Source organism: Leptodactylus fuscus, chromosome 11 (assembly GCF_031893055.1).
Source record: "Leptodactylus fuscus isolate aLepFus1 chromosome 11, aLepFus1.hap2, whole genome shotgun sequence".
Lineage (NCBI taxonomy): Eukaryota > Metazoa > Chordata > Amphibia > Anura > Leptodactylidae > Leptodactylus > Leptodactylus fuscus.
The window spans coordinates 14,073,113-14,092,136 of NC_134275.1; the positions used below are offsets into that span (position 1 = coordinate 14,073,113).

At 41.7% G+C, this 19,024-nt stretch overlaps 1 protein-coding gene across 1 annotated transcript in view; it reads left to right on the top strand.

Moving 5' to 3' along the window:
• The first annotated feature begins 764 nt into the window (after window positions 1-764).
• TEX11 (testis expressed 11) overlaps window positions 765-19,024 on the top strand; it is a 70,804-nt gene continuing 52,544 nt past the window's right edge. The window contains exons 1-4 of the mRNA XM_075259847.1: window positions 765-798; window positions 5,310-5,428; window positions 6,677-6,761; window positions 7,516-7,599. Coding sequence (XP_075115948.1) covers window positions 765-798; window positions 5,310-5,428; window positions 6,677-6,761; window positions 7,516-7,599 — 322 coding nt within the window. The remainder of the gene's footprint in view (window positions 799-5,309; window positions 5,429-6,676; window positions 6,762-7,515; window positions 7,600-19,024) is intronic.

Consider the following 19,024-nt stretch of genomic DNA (forward strand, 5'->3'; position numbering starts at 1 on the left):
GACCAGGAAAACTTTTTAATTAGGAAACACCTGGGACATTATTATAATAAAGATGCACTTTGAGGTATTATTCATTAATACATATTTGCAGCCAGGCTGAATATAGGCGTGTCGCTTGGTGGATGGACGAACCCACGTGGCTCCCATCCACCTCAATAGGCATACCAAAGATAGCCGAATTACAATACTCGGCTATCTGCGTCATCCCTATTAAAGAGAATGGAGGACAAAAGGGCTTGTCCATCCACCAAGAAGATGTGTATCAGTCTGCTCAGCTCCTCCTGCTCTATAACATGATGATTGCAGATTAGACTTTACTTTCCATGGGACAGGTTATTCATTTTCTGGGGAAGGGAATAAAAAATAAATTTGCCATTTTGCATTATGGTTACCATGACATAATTAACAGTTTAATCTTCCTGGGGTGTAGCTATATGGGGAGCAGAGGTAGCAATTGCTTCTGGGTCTCAGAGTGTAAGGAGGCCTAAAGGCCTATCTACAACCTAAGAACACTCCAGTATTATTGATAGCAATGGTAAATGGGGGGCCATGACCTCCAAAAAAGTTACACCTCTGCTATTGTTTTTCACGATAGCATTGAAGTTGAACCTACTTTCAAAGCTAAAGCGTAACACAATATAATTAGACATTTTCCTGTTTATTCCTGTCTCTCTCCACATCTATAACTTAGCTTTATAAAATGGAAAAGTACTGAGCAAGATTCTTACTGGGGTTTTTTTGTTTTTTTTATAGGACTAATAACAATGCAAGAAGAGAATTGCTTTAGAGAATTAACAGGTAATACAACACTCAATAACATAAAGCAATGTTGATATCTGAATCAGAGGCTCCATTCGTCTAACATTGTAGATGAAAAAGCCTATAAGCATGACTTTTTCATCCAACGATATCATACAGAAAACAATGGATGCCCAACGTTTCTATCTTAATGTTTAGCCTGAAATGGATTAAAATGACGCAGATGTGCATCAAATCTTTTACATTTATTATAATGAATAAAGACAACTCTATTGCTATAGCATTCCAATACTGTCAGGAAATTGTCCTTTTATACAGTATTTACTGTATGCTATTACTAACATATTGCAGTGTATTGAGTGTATTCTGTTCACTACTATTACAGGCTGCTTATGATGGCCAGTAATAGAAATAACAGACCTTGGAGCCTTCAGTGGGTTCTTGACTGTCATGGAAATGGATCGCCGCTCACTGATCTTGCTCTACGGGACATCGATCTGAAGTACCATGGCAGCGTGCACACACCTTTGGCCTTCAGATATCTCAGTCACACATGACCAAGACATCTTGACGGCAAATTGCTGCCGTATTTCAGCTGTGTAAAACCACCATGTTTAACCCGTTTATGCGTAGAGTTCCATTATTGGAACGGCAGCCTCATAGCACACAACTCAAAAATTTCAACCTCCAGCATAAATGGGTTAAAGTCCCAAAAGCCGTCAGGATGGGGTTAAACCTTCTATCAGAAATACATAGCAAGAGAATTTCCATAGATATACAGTATATGTCACCCATAGTGTGAAAAAAAGTATTGAAAAGAAGTTGTATAAAAAAATGTGTGGTATATGATTTAGATTTTTACTGTGTATGAGTATGAATACTCTACATTGAGTACTACACTATATGCCTACACATGCCAGCTGATGTATTCAAAATGGGCACTCTTGGCATAATCTCCATGAATGGGATCGTGTGGGTGTTCAGCGCGTGTGCCAATAACTTCTCTGGCACATACTTCAACTATGTGAACAAAGCTTAATTCTCTAATTTGGTTTTCAAAGACGATTTTTATAAGTAAAGAGTATAACGGCCCCTTAAACAAGTTTATGTGGATAGAAGCCACTTTATGTTATATCTTGCAAGACACCCACATCCAGCTATTTCTGTTTATTTATAGCCCTTTTAAATGCAAAGCAGAATCTGCATTCAGTGCTCACATTTTATGGTTCAATAAGTTTTTATTTAGCAATTTCAAAAGCGGAATAAACGTAAGTTGTATATAAATGTAGAGGGAGTGTCCCCATCAAAGATAAAAAGGAAGAATAAGTACAGAAGCACACGTCCAATATTTCTTGAAATAACAAAAAGAAACTAAGACACATACTGGTATTATTGCATATTTTAGTGTGCGGAAAAACAGAACAAGAAGCTGAATTTTGATGTTATACCCTTTGTATATTCTGCAAAAGTACAATTGTTGCTTTAATCTTTATTGTGTAAAATAAGAACAAAAACCTTCAATACAAACTGTAGGTTCAAATAAAGAAATAAACTATACACAATAAACTAAGATTGACAATATAGGGGGATGGAAGAGGGAAAAGAAAAAAAAGTGAGGGGGTAGAGGAAAATAGACCCATCCAGGGAGTCTCTGAAGTGAATCCAATTAAACAAGAGGGTAGAGAAAGTAGAGACTGAGTTGTGTAAGGCCATGAACTTCCATATACTGCATGCTACCTAGGGCCTCCACTTTTTTCATAATCCATCCTGAAGCACTTTTGACAGAAAGTTTGGAGAGTTTACTTCTGTGGACTTTCTTCTTCAGTTATACCTATAGAGAAATTGCCAGTGTTTCCGTACTTATAATTTGCATGCTGTGATTTGCAAAACTGTGCCGATTTTGGAAATCGCTGCATGTCCGCAGCGCATATTTTAGCACTTTGCTGTGACTGTAAAACACCACTTTTTTTCTGCAGCATTTCTGCCACGTGGGTCCCCGGCCTTAGGCTGAGGCTCGTGTTGCAGAAAAGCTTGGGGGGGGGTTGTTGCAGATTTGCTGCATTTTTTTTTGAGCCAAAGCCAAGAATGGCTTCAAAGGGAATGGGAAATACAAATGAAGCCCTTATGCCAAATTACCTTCTGGCTTTGGCTTGACAAAAACAAAAAAAACGTGGGGCCATAGCCTTACACGGGCTTTCCCATATGAAACAAAATAACACTAAGTAATGTGCATGCAAATAACAAAAAATACTATGAGTGTTAGGTTGTCATGTATGAAAGAAATTTTTTCTTAACATGAAATAATATTAATTTAAAATACAGATCTGTTTTTGCAGACTGCCTTTACTTTCTTTGGAAGAATGCCGCTGCTTTACAGAATTCAATAGAGCATTAAAAACAGTTTAGAAATATAGACATTTAGAGGCCCATAGAAAAATATTGGTTCCTAACCTATATGGAAAGAATACAAACTTCAAATATGGAAGTACAAGCTAGGACTCATATAGATAAAATTATGTATTTATAATCTATGGAAACATATATGAGGTCAGAGTCCGACTCAACCCACCCAGTTATGCCTATTTTTACACTAAAGTTTTCTATTTTCTCCAATACGTTGCAATGGGTGAATGTGTGAACAACACTTGAATGTGCCTGTAATGAGCAAATCAGTAAATGGCTATGTATTATATAACATATATGTTATAGGATATATATATATATATATATATATATATATATATATATATATACATATATATCTAAGAGACATACAGTACAGACCAAAAGTCTTTACACACCTCATTCAAAGAGTTTTCTGTATTTTCATGACTATGAAAACTGTAGATTCACACTGAAGGCATCAAAACTATGAAGTAACACATGTGGAATTATATACGTAACAAAAATGTGTGAAACAACTTATATTCTAGGTTCTTCAGAGTAGCCACCTTTTGCTTTGATTCCTGCTTTGCACACTCTTGGCATTCTCTTGATGAGCTTCAAGAGGTAGTCACCTGAAATGGTCTTCAAATAGTCTTGAAGGAGTTTCCAGAGATGCTTAGCACTTGTTGGCCCTTGTGCCTTCACTCTGTGGTCCAGCTCACCCCAAACCATCTGGATTGGGTTCAGGTCTGGTGACTCTGGAGGCCAGGTCATCTGGCGTAGCATCCCATCACTCTCCTTCTTGGTCAAATAGCCCTTACACAGGCTGGAGGTGTTTGGGACCATTGTCCTGTTGAAAAATAAATGATGGTACATCTAAACGCAAACCGGATGGAATAGCATGCCACTGCAAGATGCTGTGGTAGCCATGCTGGTTCAGTATGCCTTCAATTTTGAATAAATCCCCAACCGTGTCACCAGCTTTGCACCCCTATACCATCACACCTCCTCCTCCATGCTTCATGGTGGGAACCAGGCACGTAGAGTCCATCTGTTCACCTTTTCTGCGTCGCACAAAGACTCGGTGGTTGGAACCAAAGATCTCAAATTTGGACTCATCAGACCAAAGCACAGATTTCCACCCGTCTAATGTCCATTACCTTGTGCTCTTTAGCCTAAACAAGTCTCTTCTGCTTGTTGTCTGTCCTTAGCAGTGGTTTTCTAGCAGCTATTTTACCATGAAGGCCGGCTGCTGCACAAAGTGTCCTCTTACCAGTTGTTGTAGAGATGTGTCTGCTGCTAGAACTCTGTGTGGCATTGACCTGCTCTCTAATCTGAGCTGCTGGTAACCTGCAATTTCTGAGGCTGATGACTTGGATGAACTTATCCTCCGCAGCAGAGGTGACTCTTGGTCTTCCTTTCCTGGGGCAGTCCTCATGTGAGGCAGTTTCTTTGTAGTGCTTGATGGTTTTTGCAACTGCACTTGGGGACACTTTCAAAGTTTTCCCAATTTTTCGGACTGACTGACCTCCATTTCTTAAAGTAATGATGGCCACTCGTTTTTCTTTACTTAGCTGCTTTTTTCTTGCCGTAATACAAATTCTAACAGTCTATTCAGTAGGACTATCAGCTGGGTATCCACCTGACTTCTGCACAACATAACTGACAATGCCAATGCCATTTATAAGGCAAGAAATCCCACTTATTAAACCTGACAGGGCACACCTGTGAAGTGAAAACCATTTCAGGTGACTACCTCTTGAAGCTCATCAAGAGAATGCCACGAGTGTGCAAAGCAGGAATCAAAGCAAAAGGTGGCTACTTTGAAGAACCGAGAATATAAGACAGATTTTCAGTTGTTTCACACTTTTTTGTTAAGTATATAATTCCACATGTACTGTACAGGCTAAGTTCACATCTGCTCTGGAGTCTCCATTGGAGATTCTGCCACATAAACCTCCATAAATTGTTGGAGAGAAAAGTCCTGCACAGAGAGGACTTTTCTCTCTGCAGTCAATGGGGACTACTGGTGGGCATGTGAAACCACTGTTTTAGTGGCCTGGCGCAGGTATGAGTGTAGATTGACTACTACTCAGCTCTTTGCAGGTATATACTGTATATGTGTGCACTGTAGTAACTCCATTATTTATCTTTTGTTCTTAAAGACCATATTAAAACATTGCTTGAAATCCGATCTCCTGATGTTAGTATTCTCATTGAGCAGATGTACAAAGAGATACAATCTTTAGAAAACATTGTTAACCAAGGCATTCCTGACATACAGGTTAGTATTTTCTATAAAAACAACCTATTAGTCTAACCAGTTGTTTGTTACCGCTATTGCAATTTTACAATAGATGTTACTTGATACGAAGGGTTAGAGGTTCTTCATGAATATAGAATACGATGAATACTATATATGAAGTATAGAATACTTCACAGAATTAAAACATGCAGCAGCCTCCATCGCTCTTATTCTAGTGTCTAATTGTCGATCACACGTCGGAATAGCCTTAAGAAAGGCTATTCTTCTCCTACCTTTATATGTCTTCTTCGCCCCACCATTCGGTTATAATTCCATTTTCCAGAAGAAGATGGAGGCAGCGCTGGATAGTTCTCTCGCAGCATTGGGGACGCCCCCAGTGCTGTTTGAGCGCTGGGGCCCTCCCCCAGTGCTGCAAAATAACTCATTTGCATAACGACAGAAAACTGAATTTTAACTGAACGGTGGTGTGGAGAAGACATCTAAAGGTAGGAGAAGAATAGCCTTTCTTAAGGCTGTTCCTACATATCAATGACAAAAAAAAAAAGTTTTTAATGGTAGAATCCCTTTAAAATATCTCAGTGAGTGCAAAAGTAGAGAAAGTGCAGCGCCACTTGTGTTAATTGAAATGGTGTTGTAATAAGAGGACGGGTATCCTCTCATAACATTGAGCCAATAAGGAGTAGATATAATTATGTGTTTATCAGGATAATTCATAATCTCAACATAACCCCACCCCTGAACTCTTTTATATCTCATTAGCAGTATATAGAGCCAGGGGTGTAACTTGAGGGGGTGCAGGATCCTTAGGGAGCCCATAAGCACTGGCATCAGTATTGAGATTTCAGCTTTCATCTGGCCCATAATCCAAGGATCCACAGATTCCTCTAGCCATACGAAGGTGGATTAAACTTCTTAGCACCCGTAACCATCACTATTAAGAATTCACTGTAGGGATCAGGTAGGGGACCCCGGACAAAAGGTTGAACCAGGGTCCACAAGACTTTAGTTACGCCACTGTATAGAGCTATTCAATCAGATTAGAAAAAAAGATGCTTTGGATGTGTGTATCCAGATAAAACGTTTTCTGTTCATTTCACCTCTGAAAATTGCAAAGTAATAAAATCTGATGAAAAAGTCTTATGTACCCACACAATTAATGCTACAATTAAATAAAATGTAGAAAATGATGACATCTGGAATGGAAATCTGTATCTGAATGTATACGACAAATACATATCAAATGACTAATGTGCTTTTACCTTGTAGATAGAGGAATGTGCTGTTAACCTGTGGAATTGGGGAGTGACTATGAGAGTAGAAAACACTATCACAGAAAAGGAATTAGCTATGGGTAAATATTGTTTCTGATCTTTTATGCACATTGTTTATTTTGCTTCCTATAGAAGTAATATGGTATATATTTAAGACTCCCATTGACTTCAATGACATTTTTTTACATGTGTAAAAAAACATATCAAAATACACGTTTAAAATGTCATTGAAGTCTTATTTTTACACTTGTATTCTTTACACATGTATTTTTCCAAAATGAGCGCGCATTTACTCCTTGTGAATGGACCCTTAGTCTGTGCAGGTTACATGACTGTGTGCTTGATTTTATGTGCCTGTTTTTACCTGGCTAATTAGAAAGGGTGTCTATATACTTTCTTAGGACCTTAGGGCTCGTTCACATCTGCGCCCGGCACTCCGTTATGCAGGTTTCCGTTTCCTGCATAAAACAGAGCATTCATTTGAGTGGGTGAGAAAGATGTCTGGCCGTGAGCGGCAGTGAGCGTTTTACGCTCTCCGCCGCGAAACCGGGTTTTTTAATCCGGACACAGAGTCAGACACATAGTACTCTGTGTCCGGATTTTAAAAAAACGGTGTCGCGGCGGAGAGCATAAAACGCTCACCGCCGCTCATGGCCGGACCCGGTCTGTGCTTTCTGTCTTCTTGCATGTAGAAGACGAAAAGCACAGAACGGAGTGCTGAACTCAGGTGTGAACCTAGCGTTAGTGAATTTGTTATGCAACTCACAGATAATTAATTTAGTAATCCGATGATATTGTATTTGCAAATAAATGTCATTTCGGATTCTGTTACAGTGCAGCATATATCATGCAAGCTTGGTTTTTGGTGTCAAGCTCAGGAGCCTTCTGAAGAAATAGTGGAGAGAAATATTATGTTAAGTATATCTTTCTAGCACACTTTGGATCAAGGGTTACCTATTATATACTGTAAACAACGAAAAGGGGCACCCCCACTAGAAAAAAATTATTAAAACTTAACCTTTATTGGTGGTTCATTAAAAATAGGTGCACAAACACAGAATATGGCCCCATGTATAAAGCAGTGGGTATATATGTTTGTAAAATTGCCCAGTCCCGAATAGTGTTAGGTATTTACTTACTCCCCTCCCTATTCCACAACAAGGAGATTACTATAGGTAGTAAACAGAGTGTTTTTAGCCAAGATGTTTAAGCTAATTACCTAAGTATCCCTAGCAGTGATACATGTATCACATAGGTGTTAGTGACAACAGTGCCAACTTGGATTTATCAGAGAATAAAGAAGGGTGCCACATTAGACTCTCTACACGTTTCGTTAATTTAAACTCATCAGGAGACATATAATATCCTGCCTATGATTTCAGGCTAAGATTACAATGCACCCTAATCAATCTAGTGGTGTGCGGTCAAAACCGCAGTTCTCAGGACCCAGATGGTGGGTCCTGATACTTTCATAGAAGCTGACCTCAAAAAGCGCCTCCCATTTATTTCAGTGGGAGTCACTTGCAGTTTATTCCCACTAGCATTTTTTTTCAGTTAGCAGGAAAAAAATGCTACATGCCCTATCTTCATGTGGATTCCGCGGCTCAAGACTCCATCCTGATTAGGCCTATTCATCCAGGCCTAAACAGGAACAGGATGCTGCAGTGCATTGGCATCCCGTCGCGACTAGCCGCACAAAAAAGCCACATGGCGGAAAAGGTTTCTGCCGTGTGAACTAACTCTAGTTGTTGTGACTAACACGATATACACTATGTGATCAAAAGTATCCAGACACCCCCAAAAACATACGTTTTTCATATTCGGTGCATTGTGCTGCCACCTACTGCCAGGTACTCCATATCAGCGACCTCAGTAGACATTAGACATCGTGAGAGAGCAGAATGGGGCGCTCCACGGAACTCACGGACTTCGAACGTGGTCAGGTGATTGGGTGCCACACATCACGCAGGTCAATGCCAAACGACGCTTCGCTTGGTGTAAGGAGCGTAAACATTGGACGATTGAACAGTGGAAAAACGTTGTGTGAAGTGACAAATCACAGTACACAATCTGGCGATCCGATGGCAAGGTGTGGGTATGGCGAATGCCCAGTGAACATCATCTGCCAGCGTGTGTAGTGCCAACAGTAAAATTCGGAGGCGGTGGTGTTATGGTGTGGTCGTGTTTTTCATGGAGGGGGCTTGCACCCCTTGTTGTTTTGCGTGGCACTATCACAGCACAGGCCTACATTGATGTTTTAAACACATTCTTGCTTCCCACTGTTGAAGAGCAATTTGGGGATGGCGATTGCATCTTTCAACACGATCGAGCACCTGTTCATACTGCACAGCCTATGGCGGAGTGGTTACAAGACAATAACATCTCTGTAATGGACTGCTTTGCACAGGGTTCTGACTTGAATCCTATAGGACACCTTTGGGATGTTTTGGAACGCCAACTTCGTGCCAGGCCTCACCGACCTACATCGATACCTCTCCTCAGTGCATCACTCCGTGAAGAATGGGCTGCCATTCCCCAAGAAACCTTCCAGCACCTGATTGAACGTATGCCGGCGAGAGTGGAAGCTGTCATCAAGGCTAAGTGTGGGCCAACACCATATTGTATCTAGCATTACCGATGGAGGGCGCCACGAACTTGTAAGTCATTTTCAGCCAGGTGTCCGGATACTTTTGATCACGTAGTGTAACTGCCAATTTTGTCAAACTACAGCTCCCATCATCTCAACCTATCCAAACGTTATAAGAGTTGCAGTTTTGCAACAGGTGCAGGGCCACATTGACAGGTGGCCTTGCAGTGGAATTTGCCTATATTCATACGGGACAAACCAGTCACGTGATGGAGGCACTTACGGGCGGTGCAGGCTTTCTTCTCCCAATATGCCTTCACTGCATGGCCCACTGGGCATCCTCACTCCGTCGATTTCTCTTCTGTATCTTCTTTGGGCCTCTTCTGCTTGTGATGTGTCCTATACATAGGTATGTTTTTTCTCGTACCAATCTTTTCCTTTCCCTGCATGAGTACAATATATAGAGAAATCTCTTTCTATACACTAGTATGGTTAGAAAATCTATTATTATGAATATAATACTTAATAATGAAACATGTTACAGGACACAGCTTGTGACGGCTCACACAGTGTTATGTTTGTGTAATGACAGTAACCTCTATTATAATATTGTCTGACCACTGTATAAGCAATGCTGCCCCTGCTACCTCTTGTGTCACCCCCTCTACCTCAGAGATTGTAAGCTCTTGTGAGCAGGGCCCTCAGTCCCATTGTGTGTAGTGACTATTTCTTTGAAATGTATCTTTTTGTCTGTACTTGAACCCTACAAGTTGTTCAGTGCTGCGGAATAGGTTGGCGCTATATAAATAAAATGTATTAGAATTTATTATTATTATATAATGTAGTGGTGTATAGAGCTATCAATATACAATACATTATATAGAAAAGCATAGTCCACATATCAGTAACTCTTATGTGAGGCACACAGGGGGTTAATGTGAGGGACATGATGGGGTTAACTGCTATTACTATGATCCCCATGGAGTTACTAAGCTGCAATGCACATGACCAGACTTTTTATCTGCAATGGTGGATTCCCCCCTCTCATACTTATACTCGAGTCAATATGTTTTCCCAGTTTTTTGTGGTAAAATTAGGGGTCTCAGCTTATATTCGGATCGGCTTATATTCGAGTATATACGGTAAATTAAGGAGAAACTCACACAGTGCATTGTGGGAATTTATGCAAAATAGAACAGATGAAAATATATGCATTATCTTGAAGAAGTGACAAAGGGAAGGATGTGCTTCATGAGGCTGGGGCCCACCAACTCCTATGATAACACACTCCACTATCCTTTCCCATGATACATTGCCTTTAGCTCTCCTTAGATTAAATAGATCTCCCATTGAATCTATCTATTTATAAGGTTGATATTTACATTTACATTTGCTATGCTGTTTGAAGACTACTTGTGTTGTGGGCTGAGTAGGTGGGCAGCATGCTCACTTATGATGAAGTGGTGTGTGTTCCTCATTGGTTCCACCCAATGTCTGAAAGAAACTGTGTGGTCCTTGGGCTCCCTGGTCCATCTCTGCTTCTGTGGAGGTGAACATGTCCCTTCATGTAATCCCTGCAATAAGTGATCTCTGCTACCGTTAGCAGCTGGTGATAAGGATGTTTGCCATCCAGGGGCAGAGTTCACATAGCTGTGTTTCCTTATAACTTTCATACCCTACCAAACAGTCATTTTGAATAAATTTATTTCTTATCCAATCAAAAGTGTACAATTTGCATAATTTCCCAGAATCCTTTGCTGCAGCTCTCCCTCAGTTTAATGAATTGTGTAAAGAATGACTCAAATCAAGCAAAATCTCTGAGTGTAGCCTAGCCTTGCTTCAGGTGCTGGGTTATATAATCTTGTCCTTTCAGGACATTGCTTAGGTATTGCTGGGATGGCGCTTCAAGTTCTAAAAGAAATTTTTGTTTTTTTCATTTTTCATATTTTCCAATAAACTTTCTAATTGTATAAAGAATGCATTGTACAAATGCTTATTGAAAACTTCCATAAATACATGCATAAACTTCACTCCTCTAACAGTAAGCAGACCTAAATCTCTGCTGTAATAAGTAGTACTGCAACTCATCTTTCCAGGGGAGAGCATGTCCTGCGCACAGTACCTTAAACCACCCTGCCACCATCACATAGTAGCAATAGGCAGACCTGTGCCAGGGGTGGCTATGTCCTGAGCACAGTACCTTAAACCACTTTGCCATCACTACAAAGCAGTAGGCAGGCCTGTGCCAGACCACAAAGACCACATGAGTGCAGAAAACACTCTATATACAAGGCAGTTTGTCTTCATAGGGACAACCTAAATGCAACATTTATTTAACTTAAGGAGAACCTCACACACTGCATTGTGGGAATTTATTCAAATTAGAACAGATGAAAACATATGCATTATCAAGAAGAAGTGATACAGGAGAGGACGTGCACCATAAGGTTGGGGCAACCGACTCCTACTATAACCCAGATGTCAGAGTCCCCAAGCGATATGTAGTCCCTCTCTAGCTTGACAACAAGCAGGGCAATCCTGTTAGATTTCACCACACTCCAGTAGTGGTGGCAGATATTCACACTGATGAAGTTCACGTAGAACGGCCCTTCATGAAGGCCTGGACACTGAGCTTCTCTGACTTTGTAAAACCCTGCTCCACCAGAATCTTTTGACAGAAGACCTCTTCTGTCATGTCCGGCCTCCTCCCATCGACCTCCTTCAGCCTCAGGATGACCGTTTGCTTCATCCAGGTCTCCAGAGTAGGAGGTCCCTGTCTGGGCTTCTGGCCGTCCTTCACCGTGGAGGAGGCTTCCGGGGTGGGGTGCTAGTCTTAGAGATGACTCCCAGTTACGGTGTGGCGGTGGCCATCTCTTCGGTAGTGAATCTGTCCCTCAGAGGTCTCTCCCGAGTCGTCATCAAGGGCCGAGCTCCACCTTCTTTGTCCTCTTCCGGCTGCGTCTGTCCCTTGAAGGTGTGTCTTCTGGGGCAGGCTCCGCCTTCTTTGTTGTCTTTGTCTTGTTGCCCAAGGTACTGACCCTCGAAGGTCTCTCCCGAGTCAGGAGGCTCCGCCTTCTTCGTCTTCTTCCGGCGTCTTCAGAGGATCAGCGAAGTCTTTGTTACTATTGCTGGTCGTCGTCGCTGGCTGTTGTGTTCTGTCACTAATTCGAAAGGGCCCACCTTTCCGACCATTTTGGTTAGATGCAAGAGGATTTACAGCACTACTGCACCAGTACCTTTCCTGGTCAGGCCCCGGGAATAGCGCCTACACCCAATAGCAAAAAAGAGCTAAAGCCGAATGTAATCGATGATGCTCAAGGGCTAAGGGAAGAGGGTACCCGGTAGCCTAAGTCCAGCAGACAGCACACTGATAAGAACAGAATTTTTTAACTTGTTTACCCCCCATGGGGCACCATTTTATTTTCTATAAAACACATACATACATCTATAACATCAATAATATCAATAATTTCAATAAGACAATTACAAAGACAACATAAAATATCTGTATATTCCATAAAATCCATATTGGCAATTTTTGTCTTTAATACAAATTACTTTTTGTTCAATTCATCATACAATTGTCTATTCTTTCTATATTTCCCTTTTTTGTATTCTGGGGATATATACACAGGATAACACCCCTCCAGGGCCAACACAAATAGCATGTCCATCATATCCTCATCTAGAGAACGCCTATCTAGTAGCTCTCTTGCATAGGGCTCAAACGAGTACTTCTCAAAAAAAACTTTTATGGTCCTCATGAAAGGACTTCACTACCATGTACCTATTGTGTTTGTACTTAAACAAAACTTTCTCTAGGTCACGTACTTCTTTTAATCATTTCCTCATAAACACTTTTTCTCTAGGCTCCATATAGCTAGCCTCTATTCCCTCCCATACCTCAGCTTTGGTCATTTCCTTGACCTCCTCCACGTTGGCACTTTCTACGTTTATACAATCTATCCTTTTAACCTCTTCAAGATTCACATCAAATACAGTTACACATTTGTTTCTCACCACCTCCTCCGGCACACAAATGTCCTTTGCCTTAACAGGCTGAGCCTCATCAGATGAGGTCTCAAAAGTGTCCATCTCCGGCACAGCAAGGGTCTCTGCAAGAACAGTCTCAAAGACATCACAGCGTTTGTCTATAGTTACCACGCACTGGTCACTGTTTTCCTTACTGGGTGACCTTTTCTTCCGGCCTCCATCTTCCCAGTAACAGTAGCCAGTCTTGCCATCAAAGTCCACTAGTCCATCCAATTTGTCCATATCATTGTCTCTGATCCAGACTTAAAATCTCCTTTTCCCAGTCCAGTACCTAGCTTTGTTCAGCAAATCTCTTTTAAACCTTACCAACTGTGCATGCAGTCTCAGGTAGCCCAAAATGGCCGGGGCGTCCACAAAAGGGTAGTCCATGGACACAATCAGGCTCCGCCACCCACCGTGCAATGAAGCCAAACAACAGACCTTCTTCCTGACTCCAGCTGCTCCTCCTTTGTACCACCCCAGGAAGGCCTCCAAACACAGGCGATCTGATCTGAAGGTCACGTCGTATGAGCCTCTGGTAGGGTTGAACTGCATGGCCACCACATCCGTCTTATCCACAAGGAGACACTCCCTCAGCATCTGGTCCAGAAAGAGCTTGTCCCACTCCTCCATAGTCACGTCCTTCTTGAGGAAGAATCGCAGGCAATGCTTCTTCTCCCTCAGATCCATGATGGCAAACAGCAAACCTGCAAGACACAGTAGTGCACTTCAGGGATCGCTTCTTGTTGCCCCGGGACTAGGCCCTACAGCCGATAGTAGCGAGTTGGTTAAGATCAGGCTATATACCCAACCGATCCAACAGGGCAGAGCGGTGGGTACCCGGGGCGCCTCCGGCTAGGATCTTGGTAGACATCTCCCACTGATCATAGGGAATACTACACTTGATCTTAGCCAAAAGGCCTTCAAATTTCCCATGATGCATTGCCTTTAGCTCTCCTTAGATTAAATAGATCTCCCACTGAAGCTATCTATTTATAAGGTTGACATGTTTGCTGTGCTCTTTGGAGACTACTTGCTTTGTGGGCTGAGTAGGCAAGCAACATAGTCGCTTATGATGAAGTGGTGTGGGTTCTTTATTGGCTCCACCCAATGCCTGAAAGAAAATGTGTGTTCTTTTGGCACCCTGGTCCATCTCTGCTTCTGTGGAGGTGAACATGTCCCTTCATGTAATCCCTGCGATAAGTGATCTCTGCTACCGTTAGCATTTGGTGATAAGGATGTTTGCCATCCAGGGGCGAACTTCACAGAGCTGTGCTTCCTTATAACTTGTATACACTACCAAACAGTAATTTTGAATAAATGTATTTCTTATCCAATCAAAAGTGTACAATTTGCATAATTTCCCAGAATCCTTTGCTGCAGCTCTCCCTAAGTTTAATGAATTGTGTAAAGAATGACTCAAATCAAGCAAAATCTCTGAGCCTAGCCTAGCCTCAGGTGCTGGGTTATATAATCTTGTCCTTTCAGGAAATTGCTTAGGTATTGCTGGGATGGCGCTTCAAGGGCTAAAAGAAATTTTTGTTTTGTACATTTTTCATATTTTCCAATAAGCTTTCTGATTGTATAAAGAATGCATTGTACAAATGCTTATTGAAAACTTCCATAAACACATACATAAACTTAACTCCTCTAACAGTAAGCATACCTAAAACTCTGCTGTAATAAGTAGCACTGCAACTCATCTTTCCAGGGGAGAGCACATCCTGCGCACAGTACCTTAAACTACCCTGCCGCCGCCATCACCACCACCACATAGTAGCAATAGGCAGACCTGTGCCAGGGGAGGCTATGTCCTGAGCACAGTGCCTTAAACCACTTTGCCATCACTACAAAGCAGTAGGCAGGCCTGTGCCAGGCCACAAAGACCACACAAGTGCAGAAAACACTCTATATCTAAGGTAGCCTGTCTTCATAGGGACAACCTAAGAGCAACATTCATTTAACTTAAGGAGAACCTAACACAGTGCATTGTGGGAATTTATTCAAATTTTTTTTTTTTAAGTTGGAACCAGCAATTGCTGGTATTTTATTAGACAAACTCACATTACAAAAAAGAAACATAAACATACATATTTACCAACTTATTATCGTTTTATAAAACAATAGAATATCTTTATGTATAGCACCAGCAACATCAACTTATTAAACACTTATAAACACATAATAATTGGTTTAATTAAACTTTTCCCTTACCATCTCTGGACTCTTTTAACACATAATTCTACATCAACCTTGTTCCATAAGGTCCATATTGGCAATTTTGTCTATAATATAATCAAATTACTCTTTGTTCAATTCATCATACAGTTGTCTATTCTTTCTATATTTCCCTTCTTTATATTCTGGGGATATATACACAGGATAACCCCCCTCCAGGGCCAACACAAATAGCACATCCATCATATCCTCATCTAGAGAACGCCTATCTAGTAGCTCTCTTGCATAGGGCTCAAACGAGTACTTCTCAAAAAAACTTTTATGGCCCTCATGAAAGGACTTTACTACCATGTACCTATTGTGTATCTATACAAAAATTTTCTCTAGGTCACATGCTTCTTTTAACCATTTCCTCATAAACACTTTTTCTCTAGGCTCCATATATCTAGCCTCTATTCCCTCCCATACCTTGGCTTTAGTCATTTCCTTGACCTCCTCCACGTTGGCACTTTCTATGTCTATACAATCTATCCTTTTAACCTCTTCAAGATTCACATCAAATACAGTTGCATGTTCGTTTCTCACCACCTCCTCCGGCACACAAATGTCCTTTACCTTTACAGGCTGAGCCTCATCAGATGAGGTCTCACAAGTGTCCATCTCCGGCACAACAAGGGTCTCTGCAAAAACAGTCTCAAAGACATCACAGCGACTGTCTATAGTTACCACACACTGGTCACTGTTTTCCTTACTAGGTGACCTTTTCTTCCGACCTCCATCTTCCCAGTAACAGTAGCCAGTCTTGCCATCAAAATCTACTAGTCCATCCAATTTCTCCATATGATCATCTCTGATCCAGACTGAAAATCTCCGTTTCCCAGTCCAGTACTTAGCTTTGTTCAGCAAATCTCTTTTAATCCTTACCATCTGGGGATGCGGTCTCAGGTAGCCCAAAATGGCCGGGGTGTCCACAAAAGAGTCGTCCTTGGACACAATAAGGCTCTGCCACCCATCGTGCAATGAATCCAAACAACAGACCTTCTTCCTGACTCCAGCTGCTCCTCCCTTGTACCACCTCAGGAAGGCCTCCGAACACAGGAGATCTGATCTGAAGGTCATGTTGTATGAACCTCTGGTAGGGTTGAACTGCATGGCCACCACATCCATCTTATCCACAAGGAGACACTCCCTCAGGATCTGGTCCAGAAAGAACTCGTCCCACTCCTCCATAATCACGTCCTTCTTGAGGAAGAAACGCAGGCAATGCTTCTTCTCCCTCAGATCCATAATGTCAAACTGCAAACCTGCAAGACACAGTAGTGCACTTCAGGGATCGCTTCTTGTTGCCCCAGGACTAAGCCCTACACCCGATAGCAGCGAGTTGGTTAAGATCAGGCTATAAACCCAACCGATCCAACAGGGCAGAGCGAGGGGTACCCGGGGCACCTCCAGCTAAGATCTTGGTAGACACCTCCCACTGATCAGAGGGTATACTTCACTTGATCTTAGCCAAAAGGCCTTCAAATTTCCCATGATGCATTGCCTTTAGCTCTCCTTAGATTAAATAGATCTCCCACTGAAGCTATCTATTTATAAGGTTGACATGTTTGCTGTGCTCTTTGGAGACTACTTGCTTTGTGGGCTGAGTAGGCGAGCAACATGGTCGCTTATGATGAAGTGGAGTGGGTTCTTTATTGGTTCCACCCAACGCCTAAAAGAAACTGTGTGTTCCTTGGGCACCGTGGTCCATCTCTGCTTTTGTGGAGGTGAACATGTCCTTTCATGTAATCCCTGCGATAAGTGATCTCTGTTACCGTTAGCAGCTGGTGATAATGATGTTTGCCCTCCAGAGCTGTGTTTCCTTATAACTTGTATACCCTACCAAACAGTCATTTTGAATAAATGTATTTCTTATCCAATCAAAAGTGTACAATTTGCATAATTTCCCAGAATCCTTTGCTGCAGCTCTCCCTAAGTTTAATGAATTGTGTAAAGAATGACTCAAATCAAGCAAACTCTCTGGAAATCTGGTTGGGTGGGCAGAGCCTCAGGTGCTGGGTTAAAAAATATTGTCCTTTCAGGACACATTGCTTAGGTAGTGCTGGAATGGCGCTTCAAGGGTCAAAGTTTTTTTCCGTTTTGTAAATCTTTCATATTTTCCCAAAAAACTCTTTCTAATTGTATAAAAAATCCATTGTACAAATGCTTATCGCCAACTTCCATAAGCACATGCATAAACTTCTCTCCTCTAACAGTAAGCAGACCTAAAACTCTGCTGTAATAAGTAGTACTCCAATTCACCCTTTTAGGTGAGAGCATGTCCTGCACACTGCACCTTAATCCATCCTGCCACCACCAAATAGTAGCAATAGGCAGACCTGTGCCAGGGGAGACTATGTCCTGAGCACAGTACCTTAAACCACTCTGTCATCACTACAAAGCAGTAGGCAGGTCTGTGCCAGGCCACAAAGACCACACAAGTGCAGAAAACACTCTATTCCTGAGGTAGTCTGTCTTAATAGGGACAACCTAAGTGCAACATTCATTTAACTTAAGGAGACTCTCACACAGTGCATTGTGGGAATTTATTCAAATTAGAACAGATGAAAATATATGCATTACTGAGAAGTGACAAAGTAGAGGACGTGCACCATGAGGTTGGGGCCACTGACTCCTACTATAACACTCTTCTTGCATTTACTGTACTAAACAGTACAAAGAGTTTCATCTTAAAGGGCCACTTCACTTTTGTGGAGATGCCTTTGCAAAATTTAGTCTGCTTGGAAGAATCTTGATTATTTTTTAGACTGAACAATGCTCAACAATGAACATGCCAACAACCTTTTTTTTTTTTTTTTTTTTTTTTTAGGCACCAAAACTGTGCCATCTTTAATCCAAGTTTGCAAAAAAGTGGGAGTACCACTTAAAAAAAGAAAGAACACCATGCACAGGAGAGCAACTATTGCAAGTCCATCTCAAAAGAGAATGGGACCTCAAATAAATCCCAATCCTGCAGGCCAAAAGGCACCAGCACAGCTATTTCCCTGCTGGGACGGAGAGATTACTAGCTCCACCCTTCTAATGGGACTTTACCCAAATAAGTACTAATAGGAACCAACAACTAGTTCACCTCTACAGAAGCAGAGATGGACCAGGGAGAAAGGGATGTTCTAAATGTTGGAAGGATCCAATAAAGAACCCCCACACTTTCTTTTTTGAAGGCCTATAAACTGTGCCATCATTACACCTAGTGCACGAAAAAAGTGGGAAGTGCCAAAAAAAAAAAAAAAAAAGGGCGCAGTCTGCATCTACTATGGTAACCCATCTCTAAAGAGAATGGGCTCCCGACGTTTCCAAGACTACTGGACCAAAAGGTACTCAGTAGCTACAAAAACCAATCCACCGGATGAGAAAGTCCAACAATGCTCAGTGTTCCCCCTGGGCTGCCTCTATTCTCTGTCCAGTTTCCTCTCTGGCTGCAACCACCAGGAGTACTAGGATTTAAGACTGTGTCCACCAGCACAGAAGTGGAGATGAACCTGCTAG